This window comes from Microchirus variegatus (genome assembly GCF_963457635.1).
Source record: "Microchirus variegatus genome assembly, chromosome: 12".
Lineage (NCBI taxonomy): Eukaryota > Metazoa > Chordata > Actinopteri > Pleuronectiformes > Soleidae > Microchirus > Microchirus variegatus.
The window spans coordinates 24,558,991-24,581,926 of record NC_139813.1 but is presented as its reverse complement, the minus strand read 5'-3'; the positions used below and the strand labels follow the sequence as shown (position 1 = coordinate 24,581,926).

The window sequence follows — 22,936 nt, the reverse complement described above, 5'->3', positions numbered from 1 at the left end:
AACGCAAAATGCCCCCTGAATTCCTCAGATTGTTTTGCGAGTGCAGTGAATCACTTGCTTAAAGTCAGAACAGTTGGCGGAAAATGTATTTTTGACTGGATGGATGCCCAACGATCTTTCTTCTTTTTAAAAAAAACAACATAATCACAGTGTAAAGTGACTGACTGCAGTAAATTAAGCAACAAGCTTCATAATAACCAAACACATTCATCCTCCACTAATGATCTCAATGGAATACATTTATAACTAGGACTGATAGGGCCCTCGCTGTCTAACAAATTGGCACATTTTTTTGCCAATTTGTCGGTATGATAAACGCGCTAACAAAAGTTAGCTCATTTATGTATGGAGGGTGCAAATTGCCAAAATGGACGCCAAGATTCCAAATGGCCAACTTCCTGTTGAGTTGACGCCATGGTTACGGTCTACTTTTTTGTTCGTTTTGGTCTATAACATCTTCTCACCAAGTTTCGGGAAATTCGGTGCAACTCAATGTGTGCCGAAGTTCGAGGGTCGAAATTAGCCAAAAACACAGAGGGTTGCCGTGGCCATGCCGTTTTGAATCCGCAAAATCTTTTGACACATTTTTCGTCTGATGTGCATAGTACCAATTGCCGTGGTTTTTTAAATATCAGTACGACAAATGCGCTACGCCGAGTTTGCTCATTTACGTCAGGCGCAAATCGTCAAAATGGATGTCACAATTCAAAATGGCCGACTTCCTGTTGAGTTGAGACCATAGTTACGTTCAACTTTTTTGTTCGTCTTGTTCTATAACATCTCCCCACCAAGTTTCGGGTAATTCGGTGGAAGTCAATGTATGCACAAGTTTTTGGGCACTTCCTGTTTCGTGGCGAATGGTCGGGTTGCTGTGGATACACCGTTATGAATCCGCAAAACCTTTTGACAACTTTTCACCTTTCATGTGTCTCGTACAAATTGCCACCTTTGTATGCTCGGACGAGTTCGCTCATTTACGTAGGGCGCAAATCGCCAAAATGGATGTCACAATTCAAAATGGCCGACTTCCTGTTGAGTTGAGACCATAGTTACGTTCAACTTTTTTGTTCGTCTTGTTCTATAACATCTCCCCACCAAGTTTCGGGTAATTCGGTGGAAGTCAATGTATGCACAAGTTTTTGGGCACTTCCTGTTTCGTGGCGAATGGTCGGGTTGCTGTGGATACACCGTTATGAATCCGCAAAACCTTTTGACAACTTTTCACCTTTCATGTGTCTCGTACAAATTGCCACCTTTGTATGCTCGGACGAGTTCGCTCATTTACGTAGGGCGCAAATCGCCAAAATGGATGTCACAATTCAAAATGGCCGACTTCCTGTTGAGTTGAGACCATAGTTACGTTCAACTTTTTTGTTCGTCTGGGTCTATCACATCTTCCCACCAAGTTTCGGCAAATTCTGAGGAAACACGTGCGTTAGCTCACAGCAACGCTGCCATGCTCTGACAGAGCTGTTAGCATTGGCCCGTGTTTAATTATTTATTTATTTCCTATTACTCACCAAAATGAATTCCCACTCACATCCCACACATTTAGAAAATAAAATAATCCTTTCAGTGCAATATTCTCCCTCCTGCTGTTGATGGATTAACGTTGCCTCGTCATGGATTTAATGCTGTGTCAAGTGTTATTTATTTATTTTTTATTGAGATACAGAAAAACACAATATTTCAGCCTACGAAAAAAATAATCAAACTGAAAGGTAATTAATAAAAATTCTACCGCTGACACTTTCAATTTACTTAATGTCAGGACTGGCACTCGTGGTGTTTTTTCCGGAAAAAACCTTTATACGACGAGCTGAATTCAGTCTGCGTCGCGTCCTTTGGCTTCGGCGTCAGCGCTTTTTTCTGCCTCCGGACAGAGATTAAATCGTTCAATGGTGTGGATCTGTATCTCTGTCGCTCTCTGTCCGTCTATTGCCTCGCTTTATATTTGCTATTTGACTCATGCTACTTTTAAAGAGCATGAGTATTTATTGTCATAAAATTATTTTTCACAAAGGTTTTAATGGACTTGTAATGTGTTTAATGCATATATTGTCATTTCTGCGGCTAATTTTTTTAATTCCTTTAGTCATAATGTCAAAGATAAACTGTTATTTAAGATAATAAAGCCACAGGAGATGCTTCACTACCCTTAGATATTTAAAAACCATTTAACTCAAGCCTTTTGTTGTGTTTTATTTTGCTTTATTTAAGTTTATTTTAAAGTTAAAGGTGCCATATGTAAGAATGTGGCCAAAAACGGTTACTACATTCAAATTCGACGAAAACGAAAATACCGAGGTCTTTTCGTTTTCTGACGTAACTGGCAACCCGTGGTTGCTCGGCAGCTGAGACTCTACTGACTGCAATGATTGGTAGACGGCGGTAGGTGGCGCCACATGACGCCAAAACATGATTTCACAACATAAACATGATTTGCAGTCTGCAAAATCTTTTTTTTTAATGCAAATATTTTATATACCAAATATAATATCTACCAAAACAGTGTAGAACGCACTAGCAATGCCGGTCAACGACGTGGTATTTTATGCACAAAAATGCCGTAAAAAACGCGTTAGCGTTAGCGGGTCAGACAAAAACCCACGTTTGCTGCTTTAAGCTAACAATAATGCGGACGTTGTCTTTAGATTTATTACATAATGCACCTTTAAAACAGGGTTTTAACCTCTTTTCCTATTTTATTCTACCCTGTGTTGTATTTTACTATTAATACTGTTTTTTTTTTTTTTTGTAAATAGAGGATCTTCATTGTGCGGTCACTCTGCCGCCCTGACCTTCTCTTCAATCAGATTCCAACTCAGATTAGGTCTCCGCTTGACCTTTAATCTCCCGCACTTTATTTTTTTTACCGGTATAATTTAAATGCATCGCAGAGGAGCCGAGGATCGACGTCAAAGATGAATTTATCAATATTAAAATCGCGGGGTGTGGAGAGAGAGAGGAGCGGTGATTGATGAAGGCGAGATGGAGTCCATGGATCACTCCATTGATAATATTGATGGGGGGGGGGGGGGGGGGGGTTCATAAATGCTGACAGCTGCAGTAGCTGAGGAACTCTTCACTATCCCACAGTTTTAATGTTTAATATAAATATTGAGTTATGCTGTTTTTTGATGACGTTTAAATGGGAGGTTTGGGTTTTTTTGGAGCTCTGTTTCCCTCTGTGTGTGTGTGTGTGTGTGTGTGTGTGTGTGTGTGTGTGTGTGTGTGTGTGTCACACCTTCCTGCTCCCTGCCCGGATGATTACGGAATCAAGCGCACCTGCCGTTCATCAGCTCACCCAGTATATAAACCCCTCGGCCTTTCACACAGATCGTTTGCTCTACTCGTGCGGTCGTCACATTAAAGCCTCCACCAAGAGGTTATTTGGCGTTTGCGTCTCTTGAAACGCAATTATATTGATTTAGAGTCAGTGTGTTTATATCAATGGACTCGTGTTTGGTTCTTCGGAGACGTGGGAGAAACCAAAACCACTTTTTGATTCATGCATTCGTAACTAGAAATGCACTTTGAGAGCGCGAACCTCCGCCAAGGTAGCTCAGCCCCGCACAAAATAGCGATTAAAAATAGTGATAGCGTCTACGGATCACGCCCAAAATTTAATCGCTTGTTCCTGGTCCCATTGCGGACATTTTCTGAAAATTTCGTCCAAATCCGTCCGTGACTTTTCGAGTTATGTTGCTAACGTTGGTTAATCAGTATCAAACAACCTAAAAGACCTAATGTGCTGATGTCAGGAAGCAGCACGGCATCATGGGAATTGTAGTCTTCGGCGATAGGAGATGCTTTGGTGGCAGGAAGCGGCAAAAAAGTGACAAAGTAATACAATAAAACTAAATATATGAAACATTGGCTGATATTTGGGGGCGTGTTCTCGTTCAACATGTGTTTTAGTTCCTTATCTTTCGGAGAACCAGGGTTATTTTCTTAACCTAAAGTCACAATTATGTAAATAAACTTGTACTTTGTTCTTTGGAGACAGAAGAACCAAAAACACTTTGAGTCACGCGTTCTTGTTTTGACGCGACGGCAGTATCAACCCGTATCAAACAACCTAAAAGACCAAATGTGGTGATGTCAGGAAGCAGCACGGCATCATGGGAATTGTAGTTTTCAGCAATAGGAGACGCTTTGGCGGCAGGAAGCGGCAAAATACTACAATAAACTAAATAAGACATATTGGGGGTGTGTTTTCTTTCAACATATGTTTTTGTACCTTATCTTTCAGAGAACCAGGGTTATTTTCTTAACCTAAAGTCACAATTATATAAATAAACTCGTATAATACTACGTATTATAGCTTTATTCTCAAAGCGTGGTACATGTACCATCAAAGAAAATCATAATAACTTAAATAATAATAATGATTTATCTCTCACGCCATCATAATGTTGTTACTTGGTACAAAACACATTGAGAACCATTGGTTTAACAATTCTATATTTTGAATACCTGAAGTTTTCCATGCTGCCATAGAAGCTTCATGTTCTTCATCCAAACTCCGACGCAAAAGTGACACTTTATGACTTTAACGTTACAAATGTGTACTTTAAACATGAGGAAAAACATAGTGTGATGTTATTATATTTAGGATTAAAATTCAATATTTCTTTGAAAAGGCGACGGCGGAGTGTGAAGAAGTGGTCTTAAAAGAGTGGAGAGACAAAAACAAGAGGAAGTAAAGTGTGTGTGTGCGTGTGTGTGTGTGTGTGTGTGTGTGTGTGTGTGTGGATAGAAAGTATCCACTCAGCATTACAGAGCAGACACACTCATATAACCAACAGCATGTTACTGCTCCGCGGAGGCAGACAAGTGTGTGTGTGTGCAGTTATTACACAGAGAAAACAGCAGTGTGTGTGTGTGTGTGTGTGTGTGTGTGTGTGTGTGTGTGTGTGTGTGTGTGTATATACTGTAATATATAACACACGAGGACGTGCACTCTGCCTCTGTTGTCACCGCGAGACAATTGTGTGTGTGTGTGTGTGTGTGTGTGTGTGTGTGTGTGTGTGTGTGTGTGTGTGTGTGTGTGTTACATGAAAACAAGGCAATTACATCAATTAGACGACAAAAAGGATCTAAATTAGAGAAGGAAAACGCGGAGGAGGACGAGGAGGAGTATATTTTTAGGAACAACACACTTTTCTGTCCTGGAAACCCTGATTTTCTTACGTGTGCTAAAGAAAGAAACTCTAACAACAACAAGAGCAAACACTAAATATAACGTTATTTTATTTAAATCCCCCAAAAACAGACCGTATTTTGACACATATCAAGGGCAAAATGGTGTTTCTGGTATAGATCGTGTACAGTGATGTGAATAACATCAAAAAAGACCTAGTTAGCACGCAGCATGGGATCATGGGAATTGTAGGCTTCAGCGCCAGGTGGCAAACTGCGATACGGTTTTGGTCCCTCGTGTTTCATAGAACCAGGGTTATTTCCTTAACCTAAAGTTCTTATTCAGTGTGTTTTGGTCCGTCATGTTTCAGAGAACCAGGGTTAACTTCTTAACCTAAAATTCTTATTCAATGTGTTTTTGGTGCCTCGTGTTTCAGACAACCAGGGTTATTTCCTTAACCTAAAGTTCTTATTCAGTGTTTTTTGGACCGTCATGTTTCATAGAACCAGGGTTATTTCCTTAACCTAAAATTCTTATGCAATGTGTTTTGGTCCATCATGTTTCAGAGAACCAGGGTTAACTACTTAACCTAAAGTTCTCATTCAATGTGTTTTTGGTGCCTCGTGTTTCATAGAACCAGGGACAACTTCTTAACCTATAGTTCTTATCCAATGGTGTTTTGGTGCCTCATGCTTCAGAGAACCAGGGTTATTTCTTAACCTAAAATTCTATTTCAATGTTTGAGGAACTCATGTTTCAGAGAACTATGGTTATTTTCTTAACCTAAAGTTCTCATTCAATATGTTTTTGGTGCCTCGTGTTTCAGAGAACCAGGGTTAACTTCTTAACCTAAAGTTCTTATTGAATGTGTTTTTCGTCCATCATGTTTCAGAGAACCAGGGTTAACTTCTTAACCTAAAGTTCTTATCCAATGGTGTTTTGGTGCCTCATGCTTCAGAGAACCTGGGTTATTTCTTAACCTAAAATTCTATTTCAATATTTGAGGAACTCATGTTTCAGAGAACCCGGGGTTATTTTCTTAACCTAAATATATCTTTGTTTTTTGGTCTCTCTTTATGCAAAACAGTGAAATACCTCACTCTTGTTTCAGAGAACTGGGGTTATTTTCATAACCTAAAGTCATAGCAGATAAATATGGATTTAAAGAGAGCAGGAGCATGTTTTGTTATGACATAATCATCACATTTCTATGCAGGAATATCTCATATTATATCTTTAAATTGATGCTCGACTTTAATAAAATCCACTCACTTAGAGTTTGTCTCAAATATCACCCCCTGATAGAATTTCATGGACACAATGACATTGTTTAATGCGGCGCACAACAACAGCAACTCTATATTCTCCACTCGTATGTAATCATTTGCATTATTGACACAGTATATTTTTTATTTATTCAGTATTTTTTTCTTTCTTTATTTTGAAAAAAAAAAAAAAATCAATGCGGCCGAGTATGTTATTCAGTCCTGCAGAGGGAGACTGTGGAGTCATTCTCCATCACGACGTGTGTTCATGTGTTGTTCCAAATGGCAGCGAGTTTAATAATAATAATCAGAATTATTCTGCACTTTCCCCTTCACACAATCACTCGATAACTGTAACATGTTTGTCTTTGTAACCCTGAGAACACAGAGCATTTTGACATTACTGTGTTTAAACATACAGGATATACAGAACGTGCAATATCGAGTCTTTAAAGTCCAGCTATATAAAGATGCCTGAGCAAAAAATGTACTCAGAATGTTTAAAATCAGAATTTGTGAATTTTAAGTTCACTTTTATGAATAAAAACAAAAGAAAAACAGTCCAATTTTGTGACTTCTGCACAATTATTACATTTTAAAGATTTTTCGAAATCCTATATATGATCTATGAACACACACACACACCCTCAGGATGTCCATATAAGGAGTTGTGTATTATCCCCCCAGCAAATGATCACGGGTGCACCTGCGGCAAAGATCCATGCCAAAGAGAAGTTTATTCCTTTTTTTTTAAATTTACTGCTCAAGTATGAATTTAAATTATTTCAGCTTTTATCTTGGATAATTATTCCCAATATTCAGCCACTCACTGTGGTTCTGTTTGACTTTTAAATCGTCGCTGCCTCGTTTCATGAATCTAAAGCTAAATAGGCTGATGTTTTGAATTTTCCTCAGAAAGTCTTATTTTACTAAAAGAGAACAGAAAAAGGCCGGCGACGTTACCTTGGTCTGCCCTTCGATGACAGTGAGAGGCACGCTGGTGGAGGGCCACTTGTCCCTGGGAGGTAAAGGCTTGTCACAGTTCCATAAAACCACAATCTGTATGAGAAGAAAAGTGAAAAAAGAAGCACAGGGAGTCAGGGGAGAACATCACATACAGTATATCGCCAACACTGCAACAACAGCAAAGTTTCTGCAGTGTCTTATACTCAAATTGAAACTCTAGCACTATAATTATCTTGGTTTTTCCCTTGTGTTGTACGAGAGAGGACTGAAATAAGCCCCATGCTTCAGCCTGTGTGTCATTGATTCAAACATATTTCAGTTTTTACTCAAGTTTGATAAAAGTGGTCCAACTTTTCTGTAAATTAAGTCTATTGTTATATCTTATAAATTAAGATTTGTATCATTTGACTCAATCGTTCAAAAGTTTTGGGTCACCAATACAATTTGTTGGTGTTTTCCATTAAAAGTCACACTTTTATTCGTCAAAATAGTTGCAAAATGAATAGAAAATATAGTCAAGAAATTGACGAGATTAGAAATAATGATTTTTTTTATTCAAAATAATACGTTTTCAGCTGTGCTAACGTTATTGAACAAGGGTTTTCTAATCATCCAATAGCCTTCTAACGCCATTAGCAAACACAACGTACCATTAGAACACTGGAAATACACCTATGTACATATTAAAAGACGTTTGCAGCTAGAATAGTCGTTTACCACATTAACAATGTATAGAGTGTATTTCTGACTAATTTAATGTTATATTCATCGGAAGAAAAAGTGCTTTTCCTTCAAAAATAAGGACGTTTCTGAGTCGCACCTGTGCACAGAACTTGGACTTGGCGACAGCGATGATGAGCTTCACCACAGGAGAGATCTGGGCCTGCAGCGGCGTCACTGTGTGGATCACAGCTGTGAACTGCTGCGACGGACTTTTACCTAAAAGACAAAACCAAACAACACATTTGATACAGTGTTGTTTTCGTCGACGGTGACGATGACGAAATCTTTTCGTTGACGCCACTTTTTTTTCATGACGATAACGAGACGGTGACGAGATAAACGAAAACATGACGAGACGTGTGTGAGTTTTTCGTTGACGAGACGAGAATGGGCGAAAATGTTAGTGGGTGTGGTCGCTAGCTTAGCATTTTAAGCTAGCGATGTTTATGCTAACGTGTTAGCAAACAACAAAACAGACGGATTATTTAGCGGCAGGAAAAGAAAGCAGGACATGACAATAACTGGACACAGTAGTTAGTAGTAGTGGCTAAAGTTAGCTTTTTTGTTACGCTAACTTTAGCAGCATGTTTAGCCATGTTTACATTGGCGTGGGCATCTCTTAGTGTTTAATAATAGCCAATCTGCAAGCTCGTGCGACACTGCCCAACAACAATCTCCAACACTTATTGACCTAAATACATTTGTTAAAAGACTAAAACTAGACTAAATCCTTTTTGAGTTTTCGTCGACTAAAACTATCACATATAGAAGTGACTAAAATGTGACTAAAACTAATAAGCATTTTCGTCCATAAGACTAAGACTAAATCTAAGATGGTTGTCAAAAACAACACTTGATTCGATATTTATTTAGGTAAAATTCTAAATACTCAAAGTCGTCCTCTGACTGTTTGGTCAGCGCCTCTTCCATGAGCCTCCATCATGACTAACTGGACACACACACACACACACACACAGTTCTCTGTGCAGCGGTCGTCATCCATCTCTGTGACAGCTCTGCTGCTCCACACATGACTGAACACGAGTAAACACGTCTAATACCAAACGTCTCTCTCTTAGTGGACAAACAAAACTGGGCTCAATTCTCTTCTCTTCAGATACTTTTTTTGTCCTGCTTGGAAAACGCAAAACCAAACAGGAGGACCCCCATCCCCCCATTCCCTCCCCCAAACTTTAAATCATAAAGGTGTAATAATAAATAAGCAGAGCAGAGGAGGGTGATTCCCCCTGAGGCGTCTTGTTTACGCCAAAGAAATAATAATACACGCACACGGTGTTGACTTCTGCACGTAGATTTTCTTTACTCCATAATATGTGAATATTTTCCAACTTTCAGCATAAATACAAAAGGACAGAGAGAGGTCGACGACACTTTAGACTCGTATACGTTCAAATAATGCACCAAAAAACCTGTAATAAAGAGCATAAAATGCCTAATTTTGATGTTAATCTATCTATATGTGTCGTGGGACGTCACCTTTGGACATTTTCTGATTTGGACGTGGTTTCCTGTTTTAATTTGGTGGCAGTTTATTAACTTCCTGTCTTTGTCTGTTTGTTGTGATTTGTGTTCTCAGACGAGATGAATTTCACACGTGTTAAATCCTAATCCCTGTTTCTCTCATGTACTTTGAGGCAGAGCAGATTGTCTTTTTAAAAAAATCTCTTTATCTCTTTTACCAAAGCCTCAAAATGTTTTATTTTGCTCATTTTAAACATAGAATAACAGAATAACTTTCAGTATCTGGCAGTTATTTACAATTTATTGCCTGTTAAAACAGTATATTAGCAATTTCAAATGAAGGTTTTTGAAATTTGAACAGTGTAAAAACCTATTTAAAATAACATTTATTTGACTCTTTTTTTGTCTCAAAGTCCCAAAAAATGGAAATATACAGGCCATTTTTCCAACTCTCTCCTCTCTGAATGTACCGTAATAACCGCTTTGACGCGCAACTTCTCAACTTTCAGAAGCCGGAATTTTTCCTATAGCACAAACCGTCACGTAATTACGGTAATAAAAACGCGTCGTCTGTGACACGCTTGGTCTTAAAAGGTTAATTCCTGCTCACAAACGCCCACAGACGTGTGTTAAATCCTGGAAAATCTACGAAGGCCAGGTTTTGCAGACGCTCAGAAATGTCAAAAGTCAAGGCATCGGTGCGTTTACGGGGTGACGGGGGAACACGCGTCCTCATGGATAAGTGGAGCCAGATCGCTCTTTTAATGCCGCTCCCCATCCATCTCTCTGACACTCGGCCATCTCAGGTGGGCTTAGCGTATTTATGGAAGCGTGAGGTCTGACCTTGCTGGGTCACCGAGTTAAACTCAGTCCTTCTGAGGTTCCGCCGCGTTTTCTTCCGAGAGGGGAAATGACACGGGTTTATTTACGACTGGTGTAGAAGAGGGAGTCGTGTCCTGAGTTATTAGTCGCTTCCTTTATCTTTGATAATGATGTGAAAGAACCACAGGAGAGAGTCAGTGCTGAAAAGCTTTATTTAGCAATATTATTATATTATTTTTTTATTATTATTATTATTATCTATATTGTAGTAGTGTATGTGTATGTATGTGTGTATATATATATATATATATATAAATATATATATATATATATATACATATATAAATATATGTATATAAATATATGTGTATGTATATAAATATATGTGTATGTATATATATGTATATGTATGTGTGTGTATGTATATATATGTATATGTATGTATATAAATATGTGTATGTATATATATGTATATGTGTATGTATATGTGTATATATGTATATATATGTGTATGTATATATATGTATATATGTATGTATATAAATATGTATATATGTGTATGTATATAAATGTGTATGTATGTGTATGTATATATGTATGTGTATGTATATATGTATATGTATGTATATATGTGTATATATGTATGTATATATGTGTATATGTATGTATGTATGTATGTATATATATGTAGGTTTATATATATATATACACACCTTTCTCTCTATATATATATGGATGTATATTAATCTAATGATAAAAAAATGTTCTATCAATACATAAAATAATATTTTTATACAAATTGTATCTATTTATAGAAAATTTTATAAGATGATTTGGCTGATTATTATGGTTATTATTACTTTATTATTTTATGACTCTTAGTCAAAATACACACACCCACTTATGTTACATGTCCTTTTTCGAAAATTGAACCTTATTTCGATTTTACAACTTCCACAGGACCTCATGGTGTCTTCCAAACAAACACACGTGTGTTAGTGTTTCATTCAGCTTTGATGTTCCCAGTCAAAAATGGACTGCAAATGAAATGAATGGGCGAGACGAAAATATGTTCTCGCAACCGATGGAAGGCATCGTTTTGGAAACTTATCTCTTCCTATTGTGTGTGTGTGTGTGTGTGTGTCTCCTCCACACCTCATAATGAAAACAGTGGTAGATATGAACTCATCAGTATTCATTTTATGTGTGTTTACTACATTTGGCAAAACCAAAGGAAGAGGGAGAAAAGAAAAAAAAAACATGGTGGGGGGGAGATGGTGGTGGTGGAGGAGGAGGAGGAGAGAGAGGGTGAGTTAGAATGCGTCAGATGTTTCAGCACCATGGAGAGAGACACTGGTTTTGGAATTCGGCGGCATCGCAGATGTGAGTCGGAGAGAGATAAACAGAGCGGAGCGTTTCAGCACCATGGAGAGCGACGCGGAGAGCCGCTTCAAATCAGCCAGGGCTTTCTTTTTTTTAAGGCTGCTCGCCAAATGAGGTGGTTTTTTACTATGGTATGGTCTGGTTATCTCATCATTTTAAATATATATATATTTTTTCAAATTAAACACATCAATTTTGGATTCATCCGGCAGAATTAAAGTGTTTAATGGCAGCAATAAAGTCAGCAAAGGAGTGACTGCACACTAAATACTAGGAATAAAGTGGGAAGTGAACACATAAAACAAAAACTACGAGACAATTGGACATCTGCGACTGCAATTTGTATTATTTATTCCACTTTTGTTTCGCCACTTGTCGACCTCTGACTCTTCTGCGGCTGTAAGAAGTGAATTTAAGTGAAAACAGTAAGTTAAACTTCACTCAAACTACCCAGACAGGAGCTGCAACTGCTTTGCCGTCAAAAGTTACGGAGCGGTAGCAGAGCGAGACCTTCGTGTACAGCGCTGACAACAAGTTATCCCAGCATCGGAGGCGATGGCAGCGGCTAAAATAGAGATTTACTGCAGTGGCACAGAACAAACTCCTCCATCTTTCCTTCTGCCTCCAGAGTATTTCCCCCGTCAGGTCCTCACATTCCCCTCAGAGAAGGACAAACACTGATGTGAGTTACAGCCTCAATCTGCTGAGAATCGCTCTGGTCAGTGTGCACATCTACACACACACACACACACACACATGCCAGGCCCTCCTCTCTCCCTTGACTCTGTCGCCCCGCAGCTTTATGTTCGCCAGTGTCACATTAGCATAAACATGAAGGAGGCAGACATCGTGTTCTGATCAACTCTCTGGCTCAAAAGCGATGAATAAAAAACTCAGTCCGATACGAGTCACATTCACTGGATATAATATAATATGATGGACTGGAAAAAAACATCAAAGAAACCCTGAATGTGACTTAAACGTGTCGATAAGCACGGGCTGGAAATAGAAAAATGACCATGTGACCAGCAATTCAGTCATGTGGACTCATATTTTAGGATAAAACTCAACTTTAAAGGGCTTTTTCAGGGTTTTTAGGGTTAGGGTTAGATTTAAGTTAAGGGTTAGGCACTTAATTGTGATGGTTAGGGTTAGGGTGGAGAGTATGGAATGCAGTGTGTCTATGATGTATCCTCACTAAGATAAAAAAAACAAAGTTTGTATGTGTGTAAGTATGTGTGCAGTCTAATCTGCTGATCTGAATCAGCGCTATAGTGATGGCATTTCCTGACATACAGAACAAATGTATTAAAAAAAACACACCGTTGACGCAGTATCTGAACCACTTATTGTAAAGCAAAGATTGTTGTTCATATTCTAGGGTTAGGGTTAGAGTTAAGTTAAGGGTTAGGCACTTAATTGTGATGGTTCAGGTTAGGGTGGAGGGTATGGAATGCAGTGTGTCTACGATGAATCCTCACTAAGATAAAAAAAAACAAGTTTGTATGCGTGTAAGTATGTGTGCAGTCTAATCTGCTGATCTGAATCAGCGCTATAGTGATGGCATTTCCTGACATACAGAACAAATCTATTAAAAAATACACACCGTTGACGCAGTATCTGAACCACTTATTGTAAAGTAAAGATTGTTGTTCATATTCTAGGGTTAGGGTTAGAGTTAGAGTTAAGTTAAGGGTTAGGCACTTAATTGTGATGGTTGGGGTTAGGGTGGAGGGTATGGAATGCAGTGCGTCTACGATGTATCCTCACTAAGATATAAAAACAGTTTGTATGTGTGTAAGTATGTGTGCAGTCTAATCTGCTGATCTGAATCAGCGCTATAGTGATGGCATTTCCTGACATACGGAACAAATCTATTAAAAAAATACACACCGTTGACGCAGTATCTGAACCACTTATTGTAAAGTAAAGATTGTTGTTCATATTCTAGGGTTAGGGTTAGGGTTAAGTTAAGGGTTAGGCACTTAATTGTGATGGTTAGGGTTAGGGTGGAGGGTATGGAATGCAGTGTGTCTACGATGTATCCTCACTAAGATATAAAAAAACATTTGTATGCGTGTAAGTATGTGTGCAGTCTAATCTGCTGATCTGAATCAGCGCTATAGTGATGGCATTTCCTGACATACGGAACAAATCTATCAAAAAAATACACACCGTTGACGCAGTATCTGAACCACTTATTGTAAAGTAAAGAGTGTAGTTCATATTCAATATATTCAAACAATTTTCTGGTGGAAAATCCATGTATGAAGAGTGAAATTTGTGAACCGGAGAGCAATGAGAAATGGTTGCAAAGAGTTGAACAACTCTGTGATGTCATCCAACCTGCCTGTGAACCTTCCACACAAAAAGCACCAATGTAAAAATTCTGGAAATATTCTATGAATTTTAACTGTGGAAAAAACTCTGTGAAGGTCATGAAAGAGCTGAATTTGAGGGAAATTGTTAGAAGACGAGAAGGAATGAAAGTTTGAATGAAGTTTCTGTTCTGAAGTATGTGTGAAAATGTATGTTTTTGAAGTTAATTTATTTAAGAAATGAAGAAAAAGTAAGAAAAATGTGCGTTGATCGTACCAGAAATGATGGAACATTCTAAGTTATGTGGAAGTAGATCAAGGCCAAACAAGGGTTGAAATAATGACAAGGAGAAGTATTTAATAATCCTCAAATATGGAAACAAATCAGAGAGGAGGAGGAAGAAGAAGAGCGGCCCACGACTTACCCAGCATGCTGTAGTAAAAAGGGAACTGGGCGGGATCAGTGGAGTACTGGGGCAGTGCATAGAGGCCGCCAGGCAGGGAGTTCCACAACAAGTGGTTTCGCGACACATGGGCGACCACGCGGTCCTGGATGATCTGGACAAAAAGACGGGGAAAAAGAAAAACGGGAGCGAGTGAACACAACATTTCTCGATATTTTTAGTGTTTTCCTCCTTTTATTATTAAATAAATATATAAATATATTCATATAACACTTTGTAAGCTGTTGGAGCGACGATTTCGGGCTCTCGGTGGAGTCATAATTCCCAGCAGTTTTTCCTCAAAGGTGCGGCGTCTTTATTGCACTTGCTTTTTATGCTATTAAGCACATTTCTATCAAGTCAGCGTTTACAGCTTACACAAGTGTGTGAATACTAAGATCTCACAGGCTCCTCACTGACATTGTAAAGACTGAAGAGTAACACTGGAAATGCTCTACACTCTAAACTCTTAGAAATAAAAGTGCTAAGTAGAACCATATAAGGTTCTTCGGCTTGTCCTCATAAGAGAACCCTTTCTGGCTCCAGGTAGAACCCTTTTATGAAGGTTCCACCTGGAACCCTAGTGTTACCAAGAACCCTTTTGAAACCCTTTATTCAAGAAAAAGGGTTTTAAAGGGTTCTCTGGATCAAAATGGTTCTTACTGGAACCATTAGTGTTACCAAGAAAGCTTGAAAAACCCTCTCTTTGGGAAAGGGTTTTTTCCAGAAGCAAATGGTTCCAGGTAGAACCTCAGCCATTGTAGAAGAACCCTTTTGGTACCCTTCTAGTGTGTACAGTCTCCAGGTACAACCTTTTTATAAAGGTTCCACCTGGAACGCTTTTGGTGGGTTCCACCAAGAACCCTTTCATAACCCTTTATTCATGAAAAAGGGTTTTAAAGGGTTCTCTGGATCAAAATGGTTCTTACTGGAACCATTAGTGTTACCAAGAAAGCTTGAAAGGGTTTTTCCAGAAGCAAATAGTTCCAGGTAGAACCTCAGCCCTTGTAGAAGGACACTTTTGGAACTCTTCTAGTGTGTACACTCTTAGAAATAAAAGTGCTAAGTAGAACCATGTAAGGTTCTTCGGCTTGTCCTCATAGGAGAACCCTTTATGGATCCAGGTAGAACCTTTTTTTATAAAGGTCCCACCTGGAACCCTTTTGGTGGGTTCCACCAAGAACCCTTTTAAAACCCTTTATTCATGAAAAAGGTTTTTAAAGGGTTCTCTGGATCAAAATGGTTCTTACTGGAACCATTAGTGTTACCAAGAAAGCTTGAAAAACCCTCTCTTTGGGAAAGGGTTTTTGCAGAAGCAAAAGGTTTCGGGCAGAACCTCAGCCCTTGTAGAAGAACCCTTTTGGAACCCTAATTTCTCAGAGTGTACTATTTTCAAACAAAGTGCACATCTGTCTGTATTTCCGGTCTTGAATTAGTACTTTAAAGCTGTCGTTTGTAACTTTTTAAATACAAATTCATGCATTTTTCAACATTTTCTTTGGCTACAATAAACACAGAACGTAAAATAACACACTTTCTAATTTCATTTTCCTTCCATCTGAGTCCAAAGCTGGTAACTGTTGGTGGAGAATTGACTTGGCATTTCATAGCCTACTATTAAAACACACACACACACACACACACACACACACACACATAGTACGAGCACAAACACATCTCCTGACACCAACTGTCACACTCACAGTATGTGGGACACTACAGTTATCACCATCGCCTCATTTCACCCGTTTAGCCTGGTGGCGTGCTGGCTCGGAGTTTGTTTAGCACATCTGGCCGATGGCGCACAGCTGTCTAATTTTTATATCCCGCGAGCGCCGGGCGTATGGCGCGGAGTCACCGAGGTCTGCTTTGTGATTATCAGAAATAAAAAAAAAAAAATAAAAAAACTATAACAGCGAGTTGTTTTGTAGATTGGTCTGGTAAATACCCGATGTTAAAGGACACGCAGCGCATTTAGCTTTAGCGAGGAACACATAAAAACGATATGGGGAAAAAAATGGATGGAATATCCCACTTTCCTCTGTGAGGTCAATCAGAGACATCGGACGACACGAATTCAGGCCGATTTTTAAGCGATTTCCAGCGTCGAACCGATTATGAACGTCTGGACGTGTCGCGTAACGTAATCGTGACACGCAAGAATGTTTCATTGAGCTTGATTGCAACAGAACCTCTACTTTTTGACGTTTCCTCAAGGGACGACAACGACAAATGTTAGCGAGAAATAGCAAAAAATAGCAGGAAATAGCAACTCCTTGCTCTGCCGCCGAATGATGATTGCTCTGATTGATCATCTGACATGGTGTCCATCAGTGAAAGATTATACAGAATAGCCACAAGGGCTCGACTCCTCTAGTTTGAAAGGATGCTTCTCACTTGATTTTTAGCATCAGTAAATATTTTCTTAAAGCGGACCTAGACCGGAAGTTCCAATTAACGCTGTTTTTTTAGTGTGTATCTGCGTCATTACCTTCTAAACAAACAGTTCAGCCACTGCTGAGAACGCTGTGTTTTATTGTAATCTCGGGCTCAGCGAGGTCTATGAAAAAACCCGGTCCGGTTACGTAAACACCGGTTCTCCGGAACAGCAGATCCTCCTGCTCCGGGCACTAGTCCGGGCACTAGTCCGGGCACTAGTCTGGGCACATCCGGTTGCGTACATTGAACCGCAGAAGAAGAATAACGTCCGTTGTGGAGGTGTTTCACGAGCAACAGCGGCGGGGAGTCGTGAAGAAGCTATTTTTAAACACTGTTAAAACAATGTTTTGATAATGAGGAGCAGTGCATCCACCGTTCCAGAGGGGGGAGCTGCGCTTCTGAGAGCGGGTGTGCTGAATATGTCACTTCCGGGTACTGGCCAATTGCAACACAGTCTGTCTTCTGGGTGTGAGAGAGTTGAGTCTGAAATATCGCGGCTGGGCAACAGCGTCAGAAAAGAGAGATTTCTATCGGCTCGTTTACAGCAACTAGGAGGTTTTTGACCATAAAAACAAGTTAATGTATGTAAGTAGACCTCCATAACTAACATATATGTGCAACAGGACCACTCTATGTGAGCTTTAAGTTAATGATCTTCTCATTAATAGACATTTAATACAGCATATATGGGTTAGTGTGTGATTGACAGCTGGTGTGGTTAGTTGTACGTCTACGGTGACTTCATGACCTTATCTCACCACACTTTGTTATAATTGGTGTGTAGATTAGTGGTTAAAATAAGTAAATTAAAAACCCGAAAGAAAAACAGAAGCAAAGTTATTCAAGATGCTTCTGCAAATAACTCTTATTTTCATTATATCTTGATTCATTTCTTCAATAATTAATGAGTTGCAGCTTGAGGTCTGAGAGTAATTGCTCACAGCTTCAAATAAACATCTTAATTGAAAAGCGTGTACTTTTTTAGACATAAAAGAAAAGGGAATGTTTTTGGTCCGTGTGGCCTGAATCGACTGACCTGATTCTGCTTTGAAAATAATAGTTGTTTTCATAATTTTGCAAAGCTTTGTGGGAAAATAATTCTAAAATAAATAAAAAGAAGCTAATTTAGGAAAAGTCTAATTTAGACCTTTTACATTTGCAGCAGAAAATCTGTTTTCAGCTGATAAAGACAGTGATAAAGTGACCGTGGTGATATTACAGGCTTATTTTATACAATTGAAAAACAACATTAAAATGCACCAAACTGGTATAAAAAAGGGGTTTAGTCATTGTCATGTACCGCGTCATTATTAAAGACTCTTTATCATTGTTCAAACTTGATAATAATGTCTGTGTTTTTGACGACAGCTGTCCTCAAGTGGCCAAGACATAATTCATGATGCTTTTTTATTTTTTACTGATTTCAATAAAATCTAATTAAAAAAACGACCCTTCAAAAAAAAAAAAAAAAAGTCAATCATGCAAAGTTGAAGCATTAATGATTCACAGCAGCTTCAGATCAACCGACCCTTTAAGGTTCTCAAAGTGACGTCTCTTGAAGTTTAAATATGATGTGAGTGTAATTGTAATTTACAGCTTAATTTGAAAAACAGCTTTTAAATTTGGTAAAAAAAAAAAAATGCAATCTTGTAAAAATCAAAAATCAAAAAAAAAGTGCGGACTCACTAAATGGTAACTAAGTGGTCACTTTTGTCACTAACCACTTAGTTACCATTTTTGTTCCGTTTAGCTCTCTATCGCCCTCTTTCCTCTATCAGTGGTACTGCAGTCTCACAGTAGGAATCTGCTCTTCTTCTTCCTCTTCTTCTCTCCTTCATTTCCTAATGTTTAGGTATTTTAAACACGTTTCCTTTAATAATTTTACGCCACGTTTTCTCAGCCACTATTACTTTGAAATCTTCTTGAAAATGTCTTGAACGTTGCTTGAAAATACAAATTGGACTCAAAAAAAAAGGTCATAAATATATAACAGACAGTTGGAACACGATCTCTTTGAAAGTTTAGCTCTGCAAGGTCAGAGGCGCAGCTTGTGAACAGGCAAGGCAGGCAACTGCTTGGGGCCCCCGAGCCGATAGGGGGCCCCCCGACACTCGGAGCCTGAGGGCTGTTTTTACTGAAATGTGCAGTGACAAGCCGCCTCCCCTTCCCCCCTTAAAAAACTAAAACTTAAAATGTATATTGTTTTATAATGTGAGTTCTTTACAGTGTAAAGTATTTTTTTTGACTAAGTTTATATCGTTTTTTAAAAGCTATTTACAGTATTTTATTGTTCTTTACATTTATATTTTCACATACTTTTTAATTACAAGGTTTTTCCATGCTATATCATTCATTTTGAAAAGTCATATATTTTTCGTTGGTGTAAGATTATTTGTAACATAATGGTGATGAACACTGGTTGGAAGGAAGGGCCCCCTGGGAATGTTTGCCTGGGGCCCCTACAGACTCTAGAATCGCCTCTGTCGTAGGTGAGGCGTCGCCACCGGTAACATACACTAGAGAACAAGACGCATAGCAGTCGGGTCGATTAAACGAAGCTCCCCTGACAAAAGTGAATCCAAAAATCCCATTAGGACTCGTTTATTTCTTTATATTATATTCTCACCTCCAGAGTAGTTGATACGATTTTGGCGACGGAGGAAAAGTAGGCGTCCCAGAGGAATTGGGTCTGCTGGCGTAGAGCCAGGATCCTGTCACGGCCCACGGACCGAGTAATGGAAGGAACCTGGAGGAAGGAAAGCAAGAGGACAAGAAGAAGGACAGTCACATAGATTAAGTTAGTTTTTAAACAAGGATGATGAGAAAGCATGTGTGTGTGTGTGTGTGTGTGAAGTAAGACAAGACAGGTGAAGGAGGGCGTAAGTAATTCTGCGGACGTGCAAAAAAAAAAAAGATTAGAAGGGAATTCTTTCATCCCTGAAGACTCATCAACCCCCACATCCTCTCTTCTGTCCATCAGCGAGCGTATCCCCGGGACAGAGCGCTAACCGGAGCAGCTGCCGTCCATCTTTTAATATTCTTTTCACACCTCAGAAACCATTAAGCGCGTACAAGGGAGGGCGATTACGCCAGGTTCAAATTTATGAACGCCTCGGAGCGGTGGCTCCAGAAATGTTTTATGCGATCCGGCACAGCGCGATCGGATTTTTTTGAACCGTTATTTAAAGCGGTGGAGAGAAAAGTTCTCAAAATAAAGTTATGTCCGTGTTTTAATGCAGTGCAGTGTTTTGTTTTCTTTAGTTTAAGGATTTAAACCCCAGTTCTCTACATATACAAATACATTTTAAGTCAAATTCCAAGAATTACTGATTTCTGATTATGTGGTGATGCAAGAGTGGACTGAGAAAGCCAGTGGCAAGATTTTGACTGCAGTAGCTGGTGTTTGACCAGAGTGGGCAGTAGAGATGCCAATTTTTTTTAAAATCTGTTTTATCTTTTATATGTGTTGTTATATGTAAGTCTACACTGGTTTGCACCTGAACAAGTGGTTTAGAGGTTTAATTACACTATAAGGCATGACAGAAAGTGAAGACTGGCCAAAATGTCCCCACTTGACAAATTGTCCCCACTTCTAAGGTGTGAAGACTTGCACCTGGACCAGCAACATAAACACCGGTTTACACCTGAAAAAAGTGGTTTAGATGTGTAGTTAAACTCATGACAGAAAGTGAGGACTGACTAAAATGTCCCCACTTGATAAAATGTCCCCACTTCTAAGGTGTGAAGACTTGCACCTGTGTCAGCAAATAACATTAACCAGATACGCATATACACTGGTTTACACCTGGAAAAAACGGGGTTTAGAGGTTTAGTTACACTCATTATAGAAAGCGAAGACTGGCCAAAATGTCCCCACTTGACAAAATGTCCCCACTTCTAAGGTGTGACTCGCGCTTGCATCAGCAAACAACATTACTAGATATATGCTGGTTTACACTTGGACAAAAGTGGTTCGGAGGTTTAATTACACTATAAGACACGACAGGAAGTGAAGACTGACCAAAATGTCCCCACTCAAAAAAAAGTGTCCCCACTTCTAAGGTGTGAAGACTTGCACCTTGGTCAGCAGAAAACATTAACTAGATACGCATATACACTGGTTTACACCTGAAAAAATGTGGTTTAGAGGTTTAGTTACACTATAAGGCATGACAGAAAGTGAAGACTGGCCAAAATGTCCCCACTTGACAAATTGTCCCCACTTCTAAGGTGTGAAGACTTGCACCTGGGTCAGCAAATACCATTACTATATATGTGCTGGTTTACACTTGAACAAAAGTGGTTCCGAGGTTTAATTACACTATCAGGCATGACAGAAAGTGAAGACTAATCAAAATGTCTCCACTTGAAAAAGTGTCCCCACTTCTAAGGTGTGAAGACTTGCACCTGGATCAGCCAATAACATTACTAGATATATGCTGGTTTACACTTGAACAAAAGTGGTTCGGAGGTTTAATTACACTATAAGACATGACAGAAAGTAAAGTCCAAAATGTCCTCACTTGACAAATTGTCCCCACTTCTAAGGTGTGAAGACTTGCACCTGGATCAGCAAATACCATTACTAGATATATGCTGGTTTACTTTTAAACAAAAGTGGGTCAGAGGTTTAATTACACTATAAGACATGACAGAAAGTGAAGACTGACCAAAGTGTCCCCACTCGAAAAAGTGTCCCCACTTCTAAGGTGTACCTTGGTCAGCAAATAACATTAACTAGATATGCATGTACACTGGTTTACACCTATAAAAACGTGGTTTAGAGGTTTAGTTACACTATAAGGCAAGACAGAAAGTGAAGACTGACCAAAATGTCCCCACTTTCCAAAAATGTCCCCACTTCTAAGGTGCGAAGACTTGCACCTTGGTCAGCAGATAACATTAACTAGATTCGCATATACACTGGTTTACACCTATAAAAACATGGTTTAGAGGTTTAGTTACACTCATTACAGAAAGTGAAGTCTGACCAAAATGTTCCCAGTTGACAAAATGTCCCCACTTCTAAGGTGTGAAGACTTGCACCTTGGTCAGCAAATAACATGAACTAGATAAGCATATACACTGGTTTACACCTATAAAAACATGGTTTAGAGGTTTAGTTACACTCATTACAGAAAGTGAAGTCTGACCAAAATGTCCCCACTTGACAAAATGTCCCCACTTCTAAGGTGTGAAGACTTGCACCTGGATCAGCAAATAACATTAACTAGATATATGCTGGTTTACACTTGGACAAACGTGGTTCAGAGATTTAATTAATTACACTATAAGACATGACAGGAAGTGAAGACTGACCAAAATGTCCCCACTTGACAAAATGTCCCCATTTCTAAGGTGTGACTCGCGCCTGCATCAGCAAACAACATTACTAAACAGACCTCAATCCAACAAAAAATGGTTTTAAAGGTTTTATTAACTTTAAGAAAGTTGTGAATCCATATTTCACTTCTGTTCCGGCTTCACCTTCTGGCAGCGGATGCAGCTGCAGCCACAAAGTGTTTACTCAAGCTAACGGTTAATTACACATCTGACCAGTATGTGAAAAAACACACAGCAGATGGTTCGTAAAAAGCCTTTGGGAATAAAAGGTGAAGACGGAAAAAAAATGGTGTAACAAAATAGATGTGAAACAAAAAAAAAAAACAGGTGTTTTAACCACGCGGCTGTCTTTGATATATTATTTCTGAGCGTCAATTTTTTATTTTTTATTTTTTTCCCCCACATTCGTCAACTTAATAGAACGAGATAAAGTCTCGTGATAACGAAGAGTCGGCTCAGCTGACGTCAGCGGTACTTTAATGGCTCGGCTCTCTGAGGTGGAATATAAACAACACCAATCAAATCAGCTCCATTCTCCTCCCCGCCATTGACTCTAATAGTGTTTATGTTTCTCAGCAGGGGCTGAGTGTGTGTGTGTGTGTGTGT

General features: G+C 39.0%; 1 protein-coding gene across 3 annotated transcripts in view; it reads right to left on the bottom strand.

The window, feature by feature from the left end:
- LOC310934636 (exostosin-1) overlaps nucleotides 1–22,936 on the bottom strand; it is a gene marked incomplete at both ends in the record, with an annotated part of 231,728 nt that overhangs the window by 21,976 nt on the left and 186,816 nt on the right. For all 3 annotated transcript variants that reach the window (XM_083898413.1, XM_083898414.1, XM_083898415.1), the window contains 4 exons: nucleotides 7,375–7,470; nucleotides 8,198–8,316; nucleotides 14,531–14,663; nucleotides 19,614–19,733. In XM_083898413.1, coding sequence (XP_083754539.1) covers nucleotides 7,375–7,470; nucleotides 8,198–8,316; nucleotides 14,531–14,663; nucleotides 19,614–19,733 — 468 coding nt within the window. The remainder of the gene's footprint in view (nucleotides 1–7,374; nucleotides 7,471–8,197; nucleotides 8,317–14,530; nucleotides 14,664–19,613; nucleotides 19,734–22,936) is intronic.